Genomic DNA, 22273 nt, shown 5'->3' on the forward strand with positions numbered 1-22273 from the left:
TTGCCTATTTAGTAAAATTAATATTAATGTAAAAACCTCATATGAATGCACTATCAATACTTTAATTGATTTGAAATACACTGATTAAAAATATGTACTTTTAAGCTCACCTCTGGGTATTTGCAGAGATTTTTGCTTCTAAATAAGTAAGAATTTTGTGTTTTTCTCTCGTATGTCAACCTCAAACAATTTCCTCCCTCTCCCATCAAGTGATTGACAGCTGCTAAGCCCGCCCCCAAGCCGCCTGACGCTGAACCGCAGCCCCTCTGTCGTTTTCGGCCCCGCTGATCTCCGTTTCTTCTTTCCAGATATTCAGGAGCAGAGGAGAGAAAATTAGCAAAAATGAATGAAGATTACGACGTTATCGTGCTGGGCACTGGGCTCACGGTGAGAACAAATCAAACTCTGCTTACTATTTCAGCCTGAAGAGGATTTGCAACCTGTTACCATCGCAGTTAGCCGTTGACAGCTCGGCTCTGAGCTAACAGGGCCTCTGTGGCTAAGTAGCTAGCTTAGCCGTTAAACGAAAGCTAAAAGAAACTCTGAGCAAAGTAGCCTGTGCTAACTGTTAGCACCATGCTATCTCTAAGTGCTATCAGCGCCTGGAAAGATTAACGATTCTTGACTGTTTACACACTTTTTAAAAGTTCAGTACACCACTCTTTTATTTGAATTTCATCGACTGTCAGTATAATGAGTCAGGTTAATTAACCTAAATTGATTGTTATGCGATAATTTGAAGAGCTTTTCAAAGTCAAGATAAGATTAAACGCTGATGATTAGTCTGCAATCGTTAGCCGACCTAAATTAGCCTAACTAGCCTGCTTACAGTAGAGGAACGACGTGTCAGCTCTACAGATTAACCTCAAGTGTAGTCTTGATCTCTATCAAACTTAAATTTTAATTTAAATAATCAAATTTCTTTAGGATGGTGGGGGGAAAGCAAAAAGCTCCCAACTTACCAGCTACCTAAATCTAGCCAAAGTTTGCAAAAGCGCGTGGATTCAACAGGCTGAAGAGTAAAATAAGAGAAATTAAGCTTATTTTCACATATTACACTGCGATTTGTCATTTAAGATGATGAAATTAAACCGTTTGGGAACGAACAGAAATGTTGTTTTACTTTGGGTAATCTTACTATCAGGCACTTAAAACTACAATAAGGAGTTTTAGCTGGTTATGAAACAGACTGACATTGATTTTAATACTTCTGTTTGACCCACATAAAAAAATAAGAGCATCAGCATAAACCCCAACAGTTTGTTATTTTTTTGTCTTGAGGATTGATGTCAGACACGGGTTGTCATGAGACCAGAATTTTGCATGTTGATACCAAACTAGTAAAAATTAAACAATATTAATACATTTTTTGATGCCTCTGCCCTAAAATAATGATCTTCTTGACACTCAAAACTAGTTATTAGTATGTTAATGACTTTTAATTTTGAACCTAAACATTGGTAGCGACAGATATTAGCATTTCTACCGCTATATCAGCTGTAAGTATCTGCAAGGCTGCCCATAAGGGGGGATAAATGGGAGAACTTTTTGGGGCCCAGCGAAATTGAGGGCCCATTGAGGTAAAATAAATAAATAAATAAATAAAAGGTCCACTGTGAAGTTAGGCTGTGATAACCATATTCTATTTCTAACCTGAGTAAAAACCACTCTTATCAAAGTAACAGTAAATTAATGTTATCTATTTATGCTTTAGTACAGTATCGCTTTTTTTTTTTAAGAATGTAAACCTCTTTCCTTAAAGCAATTTTGATAGCAATGCCGATGGGCATATTGAACAAAACAATTAGGAAAGTAACGTCAGACTTCAAAACAAAGTAATGATGTAGACAAACATCAGGATGCCAGAAAATATAGTAGAAAAACCTGAGACATCTTAAATGGAAAATAATTACATAACTGTGAAAATAGGCATGAAAGGCTAAAAAGTGGTAAAGATTGGTAAAAGCTGGCAAGAAGAAGTGACACACTTGGCCAAAAGTGGGAAAATTGGGATTCAAGTGCCAAAAAGTAGTTTGTGAAATGGACTGAAGTGTCAAAAATGTGTTAAAACTGGGTAGCAGTGAAAAAAATTGGTGAAAAGCAACAAAAAAGGGTTTAGAGTGCCAAGAAAGGCTTCAAAGTGGCAAAAAGAGGCACAAATTGGTCCAAATGTGCATTATGTGGTGAAACAATAGCAAAAATAGACAAAAAGTGGCATAAAATGTGGCAAAAGTTGGTTGAAGCTGGTAAGAAAGTGACAAACATCTAAAAAAGGGTTAAACTGGCATAAAGAAGTAGGAAAATGGGTGGAAAACATTTTGAAAAGGGGCTAAAACGTAGCATGATTTAATAATTCCAACATTAGAACCCAGTAACAGTTTGACCCACTTTTCTGGTCCAAAATAAGGTTAACTTTTGGCCAGGTTGCCAGCACCAACTGAATGTACTGATCCAACACACATGCATTGATATCATCAATGATTCACATCTGGGGAGGGCTCGTTCTCTGGGTTTTTCAGGGGCCCAGCCTATTCAGAGTATTGGCATTATGTACAAATAAATTTGTGGAGTTTTGGGCTGGATCAAGAGACCTACGTCAGCTGAAGTGTCTTTCTTTGGTCATCCTTAGTCTATAAACTTTAAGTGTGTTTTAAGGACTGAAGTTTTAGGTCTGAACTACATTCATGTATCGGTATCAGCAAAGATGTATTTGTAAATACTGACATACAGGCAAAACCCAATATAAATTACTATAATCCTGCACCTTCCTGCACATTTGTGTTGAGGTGTTTCCAAATGAGAGTGTAACCATTGTGAAGCAATCAGAAAATAACTTATTTCTTTGTGTCACGGTGTTGTTGGTCACTGTCTCTTTCAGCATTGGTTTGAAAATATGACAGTATATAATTTGATTTCATAACTTCAGTACCTTTCAGTTCTGTAATTAGTTAAAATCACAGACATGGAATTGTCTGAAGCACATAATATCCAAAAAGTATTCTCAAGTCGTGTTGTAAAATCGTTAAGTACTGTTTGTACACAGGGGGCGCCAAAATCAACACCAAACTTAAAGTTCCTCGGCAGCTTTATACTGTTTTTATAATGTAATGCAAAGTTTTTAAAAAAGTACCTGTGGATTCTAATACTTTAACTAGCTGTTTATACAATACTGAATTAATTTTCAGTACACAATGTAAAATCTACTTCTGAAAAAATTCCTAATATCTATACCATGAAATGCCACTTTAGAGGATACAATCTCTGTTACAGTAGTGATCGTTGGTGTTAAAAGTACCAAAGCTTCAAAAGACTATATTACTGTCGTGAAGAGGTTTGTAGGAGTGCAATAAATCCATTAAAATGTGCAAATAATCTCCTGCACACTGTCCAAATTGCTCAGATACTTTGGAAAACATATGTTACTCAGACTAAAATATTGTATTTCTGCTATCTAGACAGTGTACGTGCACTTTTTTGAGAATAAAAACATGAATTAACACAATATTAGTGGTCTAGGACCAATGTGTTTGTTGCTGTGGTATGTGAAACAGGCGTCTGTATGTCGGTATTTCTGTTACATTCAGTTTCAAATTCTGCTTTCATGACAACCTTAGCGTAATCTTAAAATAGGAATGCAGAAGCTGCACTGCTTTTTAAAATAAAAATCTTTTGAAGTTTTAAATCAAGTATGTTTTAGCTTTCTAGCATCTCTTCTGCATCATGGAAACATGCTTGTTGATGAACATTTCTCTTTATTTTTTTCAATAGTCATTAAATTATTGCCATCATGATGTTAAAAACTCCTCTCAGCTGTTTGTTTATGCCCCAATATGGTTTTAACAGTTTTATCCATTTGTTATTGCAGCCCTCATGGAAAATTATAAGTGGAGGTTTTTATGTTCTATGTTTATAAAATACAAATGCCTAAAATTAAATTCATTATGTACCCTTTAGAGTGATATAAAACATCAAACCATGTCTGATGAAATGAAAGAGTTAAGAGCTTCTGAGATTCTTGGCAATCAAATGGGACAGATAAGGTTAATAAGTGATCCATAGTTTCTTCATCTTTATTATAATTAGTGTTTAAACTTTAACCACTCATCATGAAGAATGTCTATCATTGAAAAGTTTTGGTGGAATCTTTTTTTGCCATCTGTAGTGGCATAGAAGATGACAGTTCAACTCAGCTATTTGCTTTTATGCAAGGTGAGTTTAACCTGGAAGTTAAACATGCCACAGCTTTGTTGTTGTTAAAATAATACTCTGTCACAGGCCACCTGTCTTGCCAACAATTTTGCACAACTTGAGTATGACAAGGAAATACTTTGCTGACTTTGAGACTTTACTGCAGCTTCCTGCTAACCCCAAGGCTCTACATTCACTGCAATGTAAAGTGCTGGAGAACCTTAGTATGCTTAAATTTTTTTATTTAATTTATGACACAAACAACTTTGTACATTTTCTGTCATGATATTTATTTATGACAACAATGTCTGTGTTAGAAACTGCTAGTTGCAGGCTCAGACTAAAGGCTTGTTTAATTCTGGTGTATGGGGTGTTGGTTGAGCTCCCATTTGGGTGTGGCTCTGAAAGCCTGAGGAACTGAGAGTAGCCTTTACTGTTAGCACTGTTGTCAGCTCAGAGCTCAACGGACTGTCAACTGGCCTGAAAAGTCCTGCAGAGCACAGCACGGTGTAGTTTTTACGTGGTTTTACTTCCTTAATGCTAATAAGGGACGCCACTTCTGTGTAATTTCATAGATTCTTTTTATTACTACACACAAACACCAGCTCTGTCATTACTACAAACTCAGTATGTTTCAGAGGACATGATTCACAGGAAATCCTTTTCTCTTCAGGCATTAAGTTTGTACCACTGATACTAACAGTATACAAATTTTAGACTTCTAGGCGCAGTGATTTTGTTATATTTGATATGGATGGATTATTGTGTTCTGTTTCTTTTTTTGAAACATCTAATTGTTTGTTTTTTTTTCCTCTGACCCATGACAAGGCATTTTTGCAGGAAGATCTGCTGCTTTCTGGATGTTTGTTCTTTTTGGTTGTGCTTGAAAATGCCAGTAGTTCAGTGGTTTGTGAAATATTCTGACCAGCCCGTTTGGCACAAACAACCATGACACATTCAAAGTAATTTAAACCACCTTTCTACCCATTCTGATGCTCTTTTTAAACTTCAGCCCATTGCATTGATTACATCAACCATTGCCTAAATGCATTGTTTGCTGCCATGTGATTGGCTAATTAGGTGTTTGCGCTAATAAGCACCTGAACTGTTGTACCCTAATGAAGTGGTTGGTGAGTGTAAATCAAACTGTACCTTCAGAATAGCTAGCGTGGCTTTTGTTTGTACTCCTCTTAGCATTTTTGATTTGTTAAGCAGTTGGGGGATGGGCTTCTCCATCTGTTCATGTCTAATGACACAAAAGGAGCAGCTTTACACCAGATATCAAACTGTACCTTCTAAAAGCAGCCTGCTCCATGCTATGAGGTGTGGTTGAGGGAGATTTTTCGGATTTTTTGCATCAGTCCACTAATCATTACACCAGTGATTACTGTTGCAAACCACCTGTGGCAGTGGAGAAAGTAATGGGAGAAACTTAAACTCAGTGGAAAATCTAATCTTTCTGAACATGAAATTGAGAAAATAAATTGAGTAATTAAAGTGATTAAAAATAAATATAAAACATAATTAGTTTCTTTCCTTTAAAAGCACTAGATGATGCTTTCCTATTCAGTAAAACGCTGCTATCTTTGTACCCATGAAAAGGAGGAAATTAACTTATATAACAAGTGAAGACGACCATTGTTTCCATTTCCTTTTCTTTAACTGAAAAGGAAGTTCACGTGGGTTGAAGTTTAAGGCATTACCAATCAAGTGAAGATCAAACAGTTTTATAAATGTACAAAATATAGCTTCAAAAGGACCAAATACTAATGCAGTTTGTAGTCATGAAAAATCAGAATTCCTCTGAAGGCAGCACATTCCTGTCTAATTTCATAAGCTCATCACATGTTTTGCATGTAGAACTATAATCTGCTGTTTAACTATGAGAGGAATGCTGTGAAGTTATAAGTAGTCCAAAGTTTTATTCAATGTAAAGATGAAGAAATCAGTTTTCCAAGGTGGGGCTGCAGCCAAAACTATATAATCAAATAAATTATATTAATATGGATAAATTCTAATTGTCACAATTAGGGATAAGGTTTCAGTGTAATTTTATTACTCCAGTACTCACATGATCTTATGATCAAGTTCTCCTGATTAGATAAAAAACATATGTTTTACATGGACCTGCTCTTGGCATGCTGTGTTTTCTGTGGTGTGCTTCTAATGAATACCTCAAATCCCACCTGACTGCAATGACAAGACATCATATAACACAATTATTACTTGTGCCTAAACTGTATAGATTTAAACAAAACATAGATCTCTGGAGTGTGAATGAGATGATCCAAACTAGTGATGCACAATAAGTATTTTATTGAACTGATACCGATAACCAATAGTTTCCTAATCCTGATGGCTAATAACTAATAAGAATCAAAGTTTATTTTATTTATTAATGCACATCTGAGGGTAAGCAGGGTTAATGTATAGTAAGCAGATAGATTTACAACCCATCACTGACATCACTCCTATGTACATTAAAAAACAAAGAAATATTCTGACTTGATGACTGTTATTTGTTCTTTTTAACTTTAACTAGAACATTTCTATGCAAAAATAGAACATCATAAACTAAGAACCCACATACTTTGCTTTTAAAGAGGGTTTTTTTCCCTTTTGCCATGATAAAGATCTTGACAAACTGTCAAATCTGACTTTTCAATCAACTAAATAAGAATTTAGCTGACCGATGTCAAGTCAGGTATGTTTCCTTATTAAAGCAGGTTATGAAAATGTAGAGAGCATTTCTCTATTTAAAATGAGAAGCTGAAGCCTGTTACGAGCATATGTTTTTCATGAAAAATCAAAATATGCACTGACATAAGTCTTTACAAAGGGAAGTGAAAATGGGAAGTGCTGCATTAATCAAAAAATACTGTTGTTGTCGATCAGACTGTGAATGAAACATGAAGAGCAGACAGGACCACTTCTAAAAGGTAGCGGCAGATCAGGACTGAGACTGCTTTTGACGTTTATAGATTTGCCTTTTGCTGTCTGAAAAACTTTCTGCACTTTCAAATGTCTGTTTAATGGGCGCTTTGCCTTGCACAAGCCTCTGGCTTGGTCCTAATGCTAGCAGCTATTGCTAGCAGCTACTTTTGCTTCATATTCCTATTATAGTCTGTCATGAGGATGCAACTCTTATGTGACTTTTAAGATCAGTTTGATAAGACTTGAGGATTTTTTCTGTCTTTTGCAATTTTTACAGAATATGATTTATAAACACAATTGTGTTATCCTTCTCTGAAATACAGAAAAACTCCCACACCTGTTTAGTCTGCGCTGTGTAGAGGCTTCTAATGATGGGCTACATACCATGATACCACCTACTTTTATGTAATGTGTAGTCTCATGAGGGAGTCAACAAATCCCTTTATTAGCAGTGGATTATATTGGTTAATAAACTTTATATTACCGAAATTAATAAACTCTATAGAACATTTACAGTATCGGCTGATAATATATCAGTACCATCAATTATTGTGTGTTCCTTGTCCAAACTTTATTCAGTCATTGCTGTCATCTCCTCCACAGACCTAAACAGACTAATCTAAGACAATTTTTTTTAATACTTTTGTCTTCCTTCTCTGTTTTCCAATTCTGTTTTTGTGCCAAATTAGATATTGTATCTTTATTCAGGTTCTGGTTGGCTGGATTTAAATTAAAAAAATGCTGACATAAGGATTTTCTGAAATGTCAATAGAGATTTGAATGAGCTCTGTACCCATGTTCATAATCTCTCTGCTGTACGTCTACTTCTCTACATCCTGTAGCATCAAAAACAAGCTGCTCTCCAAAAATAACACACTGCAGTGAAATCTGAGCATGTCTGTAAATGTCTGGGTGTCATCTACAGGAAGGACATACAATAAGGCTGCAGACAAATTCTGATGTGTCACTGTCACTGCTGCTGACATGTGACTAAAGCTGACCTGCTGTGTCTTTTATATAAAGAAGGGCTTTAACCCAGAGCCAGAGGCAGCCTAGTCATCGCTACCTGTGCCAGAAAGTATTGGCTATGCTGACGGAGAGGAAAACACCCCGAGCCAGCATACAACCAGGCAGAAAACGAAACCGGTATCAAACATCAGGACTTGGGAGAAACTGTCGGCTCAGTCTACAACACATATGACCCATAAAAATCAGAGAGAAGGAGAGAGGCAACAAAGTCCAACTACAGCTGGATGGGTCATAGGGGTTCAGGTGGAAGCGATCACATGACGGAGCATCACAGTTGCTGCTTTGATTTTACAACACTGAACATTTTCAGCATGCTTTAGAGTGCTTCAAGTCACAAGAATGTGTTGGACTTTAATCCGCTAGGCTCACAGGATACACAGAGTAGAAACATTACATAAAACAGACAGTGAAGGTTTTCACAGGGCTGGGAAGCAGATAAACAAACATACATGTTAATCGACCAGCGATGATTAAAGTCAAACTGTCTGCTCTTCCAGATTCTACCATGTAGGAATTTGTTGCTTTTCTCTGTTTTATATTACTGAAAACAGAAACTATTTGGTTTTATGAGGGATCCCAGTAAATGTGGTAACATCTGCAGTATTTCTTCAATCCAATTTAAATCATTCTGTTTGGGGATTCCAAGTATGTGGTTTACATACTGGCTAAAAAACAAGCTCTCACACATACATGTGTGTATATAAATTATATGCATAAAAATCTAGTCTGTGAGCAACAGCAAAATAAGCGGTTGTCCTCCTGTTAAAATAATTGAGACATACTGTTGATCTCTGATCACTCCTAACTAATCAACGTAGTAGACAGTAACAGCATGCAATGATACACTCTGGGCTACATCGAGTGTGGTGAGTCAAGTATGTCTTTCTGTCAAGGGGCCAGAACTGCCGTCCAGCTGTATTTATTCCTCCTGAATTATTTTCCATCTAGCCTTCGGTAAACACGCTAATAACAAACTCCACCTTTGTGGTCAACAAACACCACTATTGATGCCTGTCTCCTCACCGTGCGATGGATATTTAATTCTCCTTTTTTCCCCAAATGGGCCATTTCTTATCAGAGTGTTCAGATTAATGTGTTTACATGATACTTTTTTACTCTAATCAGGTTTTACTCTATTTGTGTCTTTGTAAACATACTGTAACTAGTATGTTAGTTGAACTGTATCTGACTGAAATCCATTCAGAGTTGGGTGGTGCTTGTTCACTCACTGCACTGCAGAGGTGCCCTTCAGCATGGCAACAAACCCCCAACAGCTTCATTCAATTAATGATTGATTTATTATTTTTTAGTTGATTTATTTTTTTTAAATATGACTTTATTGCCACACATTTCTCATAGCTACAGATTAGATGTAATGATGAAAATTATGCAGTAAGATATTGTAGTTTGATGAAGTGAAAGGTTTAGCTACGACAAGATTAGAGTAGCACCCTTAAATCATCAACCTACATGAACATTTATTCCTCATGTTTTGGAAAAAGGAAAAGCAGTACAATAAACCCCTTGTATGCATAGAATCAAATAAAAATTCTCATTAGGAGAAGAAGTTGAAGTCTTTGCCTTTATTTTGGTAAAAACATCATGAAGTGCGTTTAACGTCAAAATGAGGACTGTTCCTTTAGAAAGCGCAGCCTGCAGATAAACCTAGCAGCATGAGGTTTTTACACTCAACCAAGTTTCCAGTGAAATGTGAGGGCTTTTAAGTTTATATTTTTAGCTTTATCCTTTTAGCTTTGTTGTTTCTGTTAGCTGACAGCTTATTGATTTGCTTGATGAACCCTAAAAATTAAATGAGGATAAAAGGGAAAGGGCAGTCTGGATTCAAATTGTGGCCCCTTTCCTGCATATCATTTCCAACTCTCCCCAGTTTCTGCCTCTATCTACTGATCTGTCTCTCGAATAAAGACAGAAAAGGCAGAAAATAATCTTGGAAAACCATGGATTAAATCCCAGCAATAATTGTTTTTATTATAATAAAATTCCAGTTTTGCACTTAGTTATTCATCATCCAGATATTAAGAAATACTGTTTTCTAACATGATATGAGGAAAAAAATTTGGCTAGCTATTGATATGTCCAACTGCTTACTGCAGTTGAAATTGGACTCTTGACTTAAAAGTTGAAGGTTTTAATGCTTTTATTTTGATACCATGCTTTTAAATGATAAAATATCGATTATTTTAATGAATAATTGTATTAAAATGTACCAAAGGTTCATCAAAACCACATGTATTTCAAAATGCTTGTGCCTAAGAGAGGAATAAATGAACTTTGCAAATGTAGTAGTTTACCTTAGATCAGTGCCTCCCAACATGGGGTTCAGGTTGGGAGGAGGAAGTTTCGGAGATTATGAAATATGTGTTTACAAGAAAACAAAGAAGAAAATAGCCAAGTTTTAAGTCTTCAATTTTGACATTAAAATCTCAAATGTCAAGTTTTTAAAATCATAAATTTACAACATGTTGAAGTTAAAAATTGACAAGAAACCAAACTTAAAACAATTGTTGGATTTTTGACCTTGTAATCTAAAAAATTAAAAGGTGTGATTCATGTACATTTACAACCTTTAAAGTATCTACAATCAAATTTTCTTTCTCACAAATTATTGACTTTTTAAACACTTGATACTGACAGTTTTTCATCAAACTTTGCACAAATGTTCATCCTGGTCCAAGGATGGACTGATTAGAGTTTGGACTTACAGGTCAAAGGCTAAGGTCACTGGTCATAGTTCATCCTTTGCTTTCCAGCCTATTCTTGTAAACTCCATATCTTTTGCTTCAAGAGATTTTCTTTAAACTTGCACATTTGTTTATTCTCACTCAAGGATTAACTTAGTAGATTTGGACGCCTCATGGTCAGCTCCTGCTTAAAACATTTGTATCACTGGAAACACCTCAGACCTTTCACTGTCTAGAAATCAGAAACTCTACCGAGGTTTATAGTTGCCATAAGGTTGTTCTAGTTGATTACCGTAAATCAAAAAACACTGAAAATCAGGTGCTTCAGACTTCTGTTTTTGTTGTTGTGTTATAGATACAGGTATTAATATTGAATCATATTGAAGTTTAATATTCTTTTATCATGACAGTTTGATGTTTTTATATTTGACAGGTCATGAAGAGTCAAATAATTTTTTTCTAGCTGATGAAAGCTCTCTTTATGAACTCAAAGGCAGTATAGGTGACATTACAGTGAGTGTTATTATCTATTGTTGTCTCTAGTCATGTGAGAAACACGTCTGACCATATAGCAGCACCGTGTAAGCTGTGGTTCAGTGGTTAAACTAGTTTTGGAGTAAAGTCCACGCCAGGTCACATGAAGCACACAGTGTTTTCTCTCATCTACAAACTCACTGCTGTAATCGTATTATGGCCTTTTCGTCTGAGGGAATTCCAGACGCCGTCAAGCAGGAGCATTTTCCATCATCGCTAGTAAAGCCTCTGAGTCTGCGAGGCCTGTGGAAGGTGTAGCCATCCTTTGGGTCTTGGATACACCTTATTGTGATTGAGTCTTGCCCTTGTCTCAATATTTTTTATTTTGAAAGCCATTCTTAATATTTATTTAAAGAAAAAAGAGTTTTGCGTATATTCATATTCTGAAATGATCCTTCTCATGATTAAGGCTGAAAACGTGGAAGGTTCTAAGTTAAAGATGGTCATAATAGGGAAATTTAAGATGGATTTATGCAGAGCAGTTAGTTGAGTTAGACCATGCATATTCCACTTTTATTTATTTATATAACAAGGGCTAAAGAAATTACTCTCACTAGCCACTTTATTAGGTACTCTTTACTGGTGTGGGGTTATGGAAACTTAGGAAGTTTTGGTCTATACAGACATGGTAGCATCACACAGTTCCCTCTGATTTTTTGACTCTGCAACCATGATGGGAATCTCTCATTCCATTACATCCCAAAGGTGCTCTACTGGGTTGAAATCAGGTGACTGCGGACTGGAGGCTGTTTGGGTACAGTGAAATCATTGTCATATTCAAGAAACCACTTTGAGATTATATAAGCTTTGTGACATGGTGAGTTATCCTGCTGGAAAGTGAAAGGGATGGTCAGCAACAGTACTTCTGTAGGCTGCCATGTTTAAATCATGCTCCTCATGTTGAAATCAAGTGAACAGGAGCCATTTTTCAATGGGAATGGAGGAAAGTTAGCGCATTAAAGTTCTGTTTCGACCTGTGTGCTGCAGCCATAATCAGAAAATTTCCACCAGGGATTTTCCTCCCACGGGTGAACTGATTTACGTGGTGATTGATATCACAAGGAACTTGGTCTTGCAGACCTGCTACTACATGTCTCGCCAGATGAAGGGAGATAAGAGTCTTAAGAGTCTTGTTCAGAGCTGAAAGGCCAGTTGAGCCCCTTTAACAGTTGTTTTGTCATTAACATCCTATAATAGAAACTATGATGTACTATTAAGTTAATAAACTTTGTGGTGTATGCACTCAAGCAGTAATGTCACAGACGAGCAAGCTGTAAGAAACATGTGTTCCACTGGAGTTGACTCCCATTTGAGAGCCAGCAGTTTCCTTTCTTCCGTTTTTGTTGTTATAAATCCACATTTAAATAACTCAAACTGGTACAAAGAAGAGCCGTTTGGGAGCCACTGACTCCACTTCTCTGAGAGATTTTTAAACTTTTTTGCCTTATGTGTCACTACCTTTTGTACTCAGTAATATCCTCAGATTGTTAAACTTTGATGCAACTTGGCACACAAATGTCTGTAAAACTTAATACAATTCTATCTGATCTCTTAATACAGCTGCTAAAGCTTGAGATAATTTGTTGGATTACTCTGTTTCAATCTGTTCCTATTAGAAAGATTCCAGTTCTGATTCTAGTTATCAGGAAAGAGTTTCCAGCACCTAATAACTTAATTTCTCTCCTCTCCTCTCCTCTCCTCTCCTCTCCTCTCAGGAATGCATTTTATCAGGAATCATGTCAGTGAAGGGGAAGAAGGTGCTGCACATGGACCGAAACTCCTACTACGGAGCTGAGAGTGCCTCCATCACACCTCTCGAAGACGTAAGTATAGCTTTAACTCTACTGCTACTACTTTTCAATATGCAGGGAAGCTAAATATGTATGAAACCTGGACAAGAACATTAAGAAATTAAAAAAAAGCAGCTAAACCATGGTATTATCTGTAAAAAAAAAAAAGGCTAAAACATCAGAGAAGCAGCCAACTTTGCCCTAAAGACAGCTCTTTAGCGAATACCTATGTCCTTTCTCCAGATCATGCTAGTTGATAGATCGGTTCAGGCTGTCGTCCCTTTATTTTATTCTCACAACAGAAAGTCTTGATTATGACTTTGACAGTGCAAAAAGGTATACCAGTCAAAGTATAGAAGTGATAATCAATATAACAATGTCAGGAGCAGGTAATAAAATGTGTTTGTGTTTCCAGGCTGGTGTTTCCTGCTATATGAAAAACAGAACATACAACAAAGTTACATCCATCAACAAGTCAGCAACTTTCAGTTGGAAACAGTATACAGTGGTCAAATACATAAAGAACAAGTCTGAAGTCACAGATGTTTCTCTGGACAACATTAAAGGCCCCATATAGTTTATTTGCTTTCTAAGGAAGACTATGGTGCATATATCACTGTCTCATCTAAATAGAAATGAAAATTGCATCAGTAATGTACATACACAACTCATTCATACAGACAACAAACAAAACTGAGCCCATTATGGACCCTTGTGGGACACCATTTTGAACGTTTAAAAACTAGACAACAATCCTTTGTCTCATTGAAAAATAGTGATATTTCAAAAATGACATGTTGCACAGCCCTACCCCATAGCCTAACTCTTAGTAAGACTATACAGTCTATAATACCCAACCTTGCATTATATACTGCTTCCTGGTTTTGCATGTTTTTGTCTACAAAGATGAGCATCTCTGCCTTGATGCAGCTCAGGCATTTTTTTTCTCTCATTGAGGATTTGAGAGGCAGCTTCATTTGCAGGACACTTAGCGAGTATATTAATCAGCTGTGCGCAGTCTAAGCTTGTGTGCTTTAATGTCCTCATCAAAATAATGATCCTTGTGCTGGGACCATTATCACTGACAAAAATTGATTTGAAAATGTTTCTACTTCTGCCATTTGAAAATAAATTACAAAGACAAATCCTCAGTTGTTGCTTTTTAATGCATGTTTGTTTTATCATTGTTTTAACTGTTTCTCATGTCTGCTCCTTTCCCTCCCTGCAGCTCTACAAGCACTTCAACCTTCCTGGCAAACCTCCTGAGTCGATGGGAAAAGGCCGGGATTGGAACGTGGACCTCATTCCAAAATTCCTGATGGCCAATGGTACATTTGGATCACTCTTTTGTTCTTCACATGCTGGAATATCTTGCATCTTGTCTCTTGTGGTTATACCTATTCATACTAACAATTCATATCAACCAGTAGTAAGTAGGTAGCCCAGGCCACCCTGATTACCCCCTCTGATTTAACCTGTTCTGCTTTCCACACTCTACATGGATCATTCAGACGTTCATATTATGTAGCTGCTATGGTTGCATTTCACGTAATTTAAGCTAGATGTTTAATGCCCACTCCAACTTGAATACACATTTAGCCAAGCAATACTGCCTAAGAATTAAAAACAAAAAATAGCTACCTAAAGCAACAGAAAGTGCTTTTTTTCATAGATTTTCTCTTTCTTTCACTCTCTGACAGTTTTAATGTTAGATTGGGCCATTTTGAATGATACAAAGTATAAATTATGCTGTGGGAATATTTGGACTGATACTACTGTAAGCCCTCAAATATTGACTGGTAGTGAATTAGTGACTAGGCCCAAGCTAGTTGCCTGCATGTACAAATTAAGTGGTGAACCCCAAGAACCACTGAGCAGGCACGAGCTAAATTGTCACATGGAATGGCGCAATAGACGCTCAGAAAGCAAGCTGACCAAAGAAGGAAGCAAAATGAAAACACACAATGATAGTTAACATGCATAGTAATGCATAGTAAATGTGAAGCATAAAGTTAAATGTATGTCAGAAATGGAGAAGAAACTTGTTGATTTTGGCTACAAACCTTTGTGTGTGTTGAGTTTTTGTGTGTGAAAATAACACCATTGTTTACTTTCATCTCTCTTAGGTCAGCTGGTCAGGATGCTGCTGATCACACAGGTGACTCGCTACCTTGATTTCAAAGTGGTCGAGGGCAGCTACGTGTTCAAGGGGGGTAAAATCCACAAAGTCCCGGCGACTGAGGCTGAGGCTCTGTCGTCTTGTAAGTGAAAAATGACTTTGAAATTATGAAAGGAATTATGAACAACTTAAAACCGTTGAGAATGTTTTAGATCATTTGTGTGACTCTAATACTAAATATTCTCAGATGCTGGTGGTTTTAAGTTTGCTTTTTACCTCCCTCCTTGTTGCTGAACTTCTTTAATTCCTAAAGCCCTGATGGGAATATTTGAGAAACGCCGCTTCAAAGGTTTTGTGAGCTGGGTCTCCAACTATGACGTGGATGACCCTAAAACCTGGAATGGCCTGGACCCCAACAAGTCAACTATGGAAGACGTTTACAAGAAGTTTTGTCTGGACCAGAACACCCAAGACTTCACCGGCCACTCCCTTGCACTGTACCGCACAGAGGAGTCAGTTCTCTCTCGACTTATTTCAGAAATCTTTAATAGAAAATAAAATATACTTAAATATAACATTGTGATCCTAAGAACTGTGAAATATCCCCTTCATACAGACGTGTCAATTGAATTTTTTAATCTCTGCCCTAGTTATAAAGGAAAGCCGTGCATCGAAACGATAAACAAGATAAAACTTTACAGCGAGTCTCTGGCCAGATATGGAAAAAGCCCATACCTGTACCCGCTGTATGGCTTGGGAGAACTTCCACAAGGTTTTGCAAGGTAGGAGACACACATGTGTTGTGTCTATGTATCTATCACTGTGTTAGATCTGCTAAACAAGGACTGTAAACTCCCATTTTAGAAATGTATCAAACAACTATTCGTTGTCCTCCAAACCAACAGTCTTAAATCTTTGATTTTTTGAATTTGTGCATTTATGTAATCTTTGAATTAGAGAGTTTTAATCTTATTAATAATTTTCATTGTGAACTGCTTTGGCAATGAAAGTTATACTTTCCATGCCCATAAAGCCTTTTTAAAATTAGATTTTAATGTGAAAAGAATATTCATTTATGCACTCAATCCTTGATTGGGGCTTCTTGGTCATTCATTGTTTGTTAAGGCAATTTTATGTGCAATATTCTGTAACAAGATAAAATCTCCACTATTTTGTCATTCCAGGCTGAGTGCGATCTTTGGAGGTACATATATGTTGAACAAGCCTGTGGAAGAGATCGTGATGGAGAACGGGAAAGTGGTGGGAGTCAAATCTGAGGGAGAGGTGAGCAAATGTGTTTAACAAATGTAAGGCCTGGGCGTAATGTTAAATTGGGATGTTCATGGTGATTAATCTCCTTGTTAATTGCCTACAAATTCAAAGTCAGATTAGTTAGGAGGTTGAGACAACACTCCAAAAAGAACAATAACAAAAAAAAAAAACCTTGATTCATTAAACAAAGGTAAACATGGGATCACAGGGATTAAGATGTTAAATGCTTATATTGGTACTGTTGATACAGGCAACAGGAAAGGTTAAGAAAGGTACAGGAAATGTAACTACTCAACTCTGAAATATATACAACGTTTGTTCAGTATTTTTTAATTAATGTAGCCATTTCATTATGAAAAAATTTTACAGATTTTACCTTAAGCCTTATAAAATCTCAGGTGTGTCAGAAACTTTTTTCACAATACCAGGAAGAAGTCTGTTTTCCAGAAATTGTATATTTTTTTTCATTTCCCCTCTCAGATCGCCAGGTGCAAGCAGCTCATCTGCGACCCCAGCTACGTCCCAGGTCAAACTAGAAAAGTGGGTCAGGTGATCAGAGCCATCTGCATCTTGAGTCATCCCATCCCCAACACCAATGACGTCAAGTCGTGTCAGATCATCTTCCCCCAGAACATGGTCAACCGGAAGCACGGTGAGGAAACAATCCATGACCATAGATTTCTGATCTCCTGTTGAAACATTTATGATCCAGCTTTTAGTCAACTTTTCCGTACTAAATTGTTCTGCTGAACAACAGTTGCCCTAACTTTACCTGTTCTTCTTTTCAGACATCTACGTTTGTATGATCTCCTTTGCTCACAACGTGGCTGCACAGGGGAAGTACATCGCCATCGCCAGCACCACGGTGGAGACAAATGATCCTGAAAAAGAGCTCAAAATCGCTTTGGATTTGCTGGAGCCAATCGACCAGAAGTTCATCAGCATCAGCGACTTAAATGAACCCACTGACATGGGAACTGAAAGCCAGGTATGTAAAGGACCATTTATACAGCTGCTACTGTAGTTTAATCAACCTCAGCAATTGAAAGTTAACCTTCATTCATTGTGTAATAGAAGTAGTGGCTTCATTCCTCACATGATCCATGGCGATACAGACCAGGCTAGCTAGGGTTGGCGCCACTTCGTACTGCCTATTTTTTTTATAATCCTACAACCCTGATTCCAAAAAGGCTGGGACACTATGTAAAATGTAAATTAAAAACGAATGCAATGATTTGCCAATTTCATAAACCCATAATTTATTCACAGTAGAAGCTAAAGGACATATCGTATGTTGAAACTGAGACATCTTACAGTTTCATGAAAAATATTCGCTCATTTTGGATTTGATGGCGGCAAAACATCTCAGAATAGTAAGGACAAGGAAGCAAAAGGCTAGATAAGTGATTAGAACCAATGAAGAACAGATGGAGGAGCATTTAAATAATTAGGATAATTGGCTACAAATCAGTAACATGTCGGGGTATACAGGGTTTCCTCCAGGTTTTTTTTTTTTTTTTAAAGATTTATTTTTGGCCTTTTTGCCTTTATTAGATAGGACAGTGAACAGAGTCGGAAACAGGGAAGAGAGCGGGGAGAGACATGCAGGAAATAGTGCCACGGGCCGGATTCGAACCCTTAACCACTCGACTATCGGCGCACCCCTCCAGGTTTTTTTGAAACAGTGGGGGAGGGCTTTGCCTGACCCCCCCCGGATATATACACATGTTTTTTTAAAGTAAAATTATCACTTAATGTTTTTAGAAATAAAACGAACATTGAACATGGATATAATAATGTTAGAGTTTAAATGTCTATATTCTTAAAACCAAAAGAAAACAACATTTTTTTTAGTTCTGTTAAATTATATAACTTGAACATGCCACAGGTTCAACAAGCACAGATTTTTTTTCCAAAAAGTGAAAATTATATTTTTTATGCTTTTACTTTGCTTCCCCCTTACAAACATACATGAACACTTTAAGACCGTAGACCAACATACAGATAGACAGAGGTTCATCAATCTGCAAAAAAAATTGTCTAAAAATTGTGGAACAATTTCACAAAAAAGTTCCCCGATGTAAAATTGCAAAGACTTTGAATAACAATCAACAGTACCTAATATCGTCAAAAGATTCAGAGAATCTGGAGAAATTTCAGTGCACCAGGAACAAGACTGAAGGTCAATATTAAATGCTCATCATCTTCAGGCCCTCAGGCGTTAAAAACAGACATGATGTTGTACTGAAAATCACTGCATGGGCTCAAGAACACTTCCAGAAATCATTCTGTCAACACAAATGGTAAAATTTCTCAGTTAGGGATGCAGGATACTGTTTTTTGCCAATATTTGATATGCCTTGGAGTGTGAATCTCTCCTTCTCTAAATGATTTGATTCAAATATAAATTCACAGGCTACAATTTGACTCTCTGATGATTGATTAAAATATAGAACAATTCGGTTCATATTGATCTAATGCAAAATAATTGTGTAATCCAAATTACTTTTTGCCCTACCAAAACTGAGAGAAAGTGGAAAACAAAATCATTTCATACTAGTCTAAGTTACTTCGAGCTTATTCATAAAAGAGACTAACTCCAACTTATTTGTCATACGGTCAATATTCACAGCTGATATTGGCAGATTTTAGAGCAGTAATGTCCATCCATCCATTTTCTATACCGCTCATCCCATTGGTGGTCGCAGGGGGTGCTGGAGCCTATCCCAGCTGTCACTGGGCTAGAGGCGGGGTACACCCTGGACTGATTGCCAGGCTGACACATTGAGACGGACAACCAGGCACGCTGACATTCACACCTACGGCCAGTTTTAGAGTCACCAGTTAACCTCATGCGCATGTTTTTGGTGGTGGGAGGAAGCCGGAGTACCCGGAGAGAACCCACGCATGCACATGGAGAACATGCAAACTCTGCACAGAAAGGCCCTGATCGGGAAGCGAACCAGGGACCTTCTTGCTGTGAGGCTACAACGCTAACCCCTGCGTCAGACGTAATATCATTAGTAAATATCAGCAGAAATAACAATCATTCATGTTTTTAAAAAATATATTTTTTGGGGCCTTTTAGGCCTTTATTCAGAGAGGTTAACAGTGGATCACGTAGGAAGCAGGGATGAGAGAGTGGGGGAGAGACGTGCAAGAAAGTAGCCACAGGCTGATTTGAACCTGGGCCGCCTGCATAAATGGGGCGCGCTTGCTGTCTGGATATTTTACCCACAGATTTTTTTCAAAAAGGTCTCACATGTCATGGCATCTAATCTCTTACTGATCCTAAACATGTCTCTGATCTCGGGTGTCTTCCATAGACCCTGAAAACAGCTGTTATTAAGCCACTCTTAAAAAGAATAATCTAGAAAAAGACCTTAATGAACAATTACAGGCCTTTATCAAATCGTCCTTTTTTAAGTAAAATTATTGAAAAGGCTGTGTTTCAACAACTGAATTATTTTTTAACAGTAAACAGCTGCTTTGACATCTTCCAGTCAGGTTTCAGACCACATCACAGCACTGAGACCACTCTGGTCAAAGTGTTTGACATTCGTTTAAACACAGATCATGGCAGATCTTCAGTTTTAGTGTTATCGGATCTCAGTGCTGCATTTGACCATGATATACTACTTGAACAACTGGAAAACTGAGTGGGACTGTCTGGCACGGTTCTTGATTGGTTTGCATCCTACTTAAAGGGCAGGGATTATTTTGTGGCAATAGGTAACTTTAAATCTGAGCAGACCAAAATTACATGTGGACTCCCCCAGGGCTCCATCCTGGGGCCTCTTCTGTTTAACATCTACATGCTTCCACTTCCTCAGATCATAGAAAACAACAAAATAAACTAGAAAAACACTCGGAGAGTGCAGACCTCCGCCATTAGCCCTATCTCACAATAGTACAGAATCCTTTAAAAAATTCCTGGATCCAGATGGTGATCCAGATCACTCCCAAAATCGAATCAGTTCTTCCTTATGCCATTTCTGACATTTCCTGAAAATGTCATCAAAATCCATCCATAACTTTTTGAGTTATGTTGTTAACAAACTAACTAACAAACCCTGCTGATCACATAACCTCCTTGGCGGAGGTAATAATTACCATAACTCTGCAGATGAAACACAGCTCTACATTTCGATGTTCCCAGGTGACCATGGCCCCATACAAGCACTGGGTAAATGCATGGAACAAATTACCTAGTGGATGTGCCATAATTTTCTTCAGTTAAACAGAGAAAAAAACTGAGGTAGTTGTTTTTGGACCCAAGGAGGAATGTTTAAAAGTCAGCATGCAGCTCCAGTCACTTAAGTTAAAAACCTCAGACCAGGCCAAATAAACCCCGTTAAAAAAACAACTACAAAGTCGGCTTGTTATCACCTCAAGAATATTTCTAGGATTAAGCTTAGTGGTCCACAACAGCCTGGAAAAATTTCTTGAATTGTTGTTTTTCACCTACTTTTTCAAATTCTATGTTTGCCTCTAGATTTTCATCTCCCGCTCGTATGATGCCACAACTCACTTTGAAACCACCTGCGATGACATCAAGAGCATCTACAAGAGGATGACAGGCTCAGACTTTGACTTTTCTGAGATGGAGCGCCAGAAGAACGACATCTTCGGTGACTGTGCAGAGTAGAGGCGACACTCCTGGTTATCAAAGATGACGCTGCCGGCAACTGAAATCTTACAAAAACAGAAAATCTACATAAAAATGTACACGCCAATGGGCTGGCTGAGGTATATGGTTGGCCCATTGAGGCAGTTCACGATATATATAGAGAAATGATATAGTATTGTTGGATAGGGTTCAGGGAGGGAGCTGTGCTTTTTTCAAGTCAAATTCAAATGATTGTTGCACTAAAAAACAGCGATCCCATTCAAGTTTCTGCTTCGTCACGCTCAGTGATGCATGCTCCAAAGATGCCAAATCAAATGATAATTCATAATCAGTAGTATTGTCAGAGTTATTGTATTTTTTTCTGTGGGGGTGGGGTGGGGTGGGGGGGTCATTTTTCCGTCATTATATAAAAGATATTTTTCATATCAGGGTAGGAGGAAGTGGCTTGACTTTGTGCATCTGTAATAAATCATGTTGGTATCTAAATGTTTGGACTCTTCTGTATTCAGGCAACCCGACTGTGGGTTTTTCCTAAAGGATGCGATTGTAAAGTTGTCATAACCTCTTTTTCAACTTTTCTCCACTTATTCTGCATAAGCCAAGTCAAACAGGCACCAGCATAACCCTTCTGAACCTCTTCTCAACAGCTTCAGCTACTATAAGAGGAGATATATTAGTTCCTGTATTATGCAAATTGATGGATGGCCTGTGCTTTAGCAACGGGTTAACAGGGAGTGTGACTGACTGTAATTGCTTAAGAAGGACCAAATGTGTACTGCAGCAGTATTGAATTGATGAGAGCTCTTTGATATTCTCTGTTTTAAACAACTTTATGAAAGAAAAAAACATCTTGGGCTCAAATGATTTCTGTACTGCAAAGTAAAATCAACTTTGTCAAAAACCAACACTGTCTTTGATTCATTTCTTTGTCTTATATTACATTACTGCAGTGTTTGGAGAGAACAAGCATGAATAATCCCAGAAATTTACACCAATTTTAATAAGACGGCCGTGAGATTTCATTGTATTTGACTTGATTGATGCAGTTATTTTCTCTGGCCACAAGTTCCCTGAA

General features: G+C 37.4%; 1 protein-coding gene across 1 annotated transcript; it reads left to right on the plus strand.

Moving 5' to 3' along the window:
• Nucleotides 1-245: 245 nt before the first annotated feature.
• gdi2 (GDP dissociation inhibitor 2) lies at nucleotides 246-22103 on the plus strand. The gene is made up of 10 exons (XM_041781118.1): nucleotides 246-387; nucleotides 13103-13210; nucleotides 14406-14505; nucleotides 15304-15438; nucleotides 15610-15808; nucleotides 15947-16078; nucleotides 16481-16580; nucleotides 17049-17220; nucleotides 17357-17556; nucleotides 21064-22103. Exons 1-10 carry the CDS (start codon nucleotides 343-345, stop codon nucleotides 21214-21216), a joined length of 1344 nt encoding a protein of 447 aa, XP_041637052.1. The 5' UTR covers nucleotides 246-342; the 3' UTR covers nucleotides 21217-22103.
• The last annotated feature ends 170 nt before the right edge of the window (nucleotides 22104-22273 follow it).

The sequence above is a fragment of the Cheilinus undulatus genome, linkage group 23 (assembly GCF_018320785.1).
Source record: "Cheilinus undulatus linkage group 23, ASM1832078v1, whole genome shotgun sequence".
Lineage (NCBI taxonomy): Eukaryota > Metazoa > Chordata > Actinopteri > Labriformes > Labridae > Cheilinus > Cheilinus undulatus.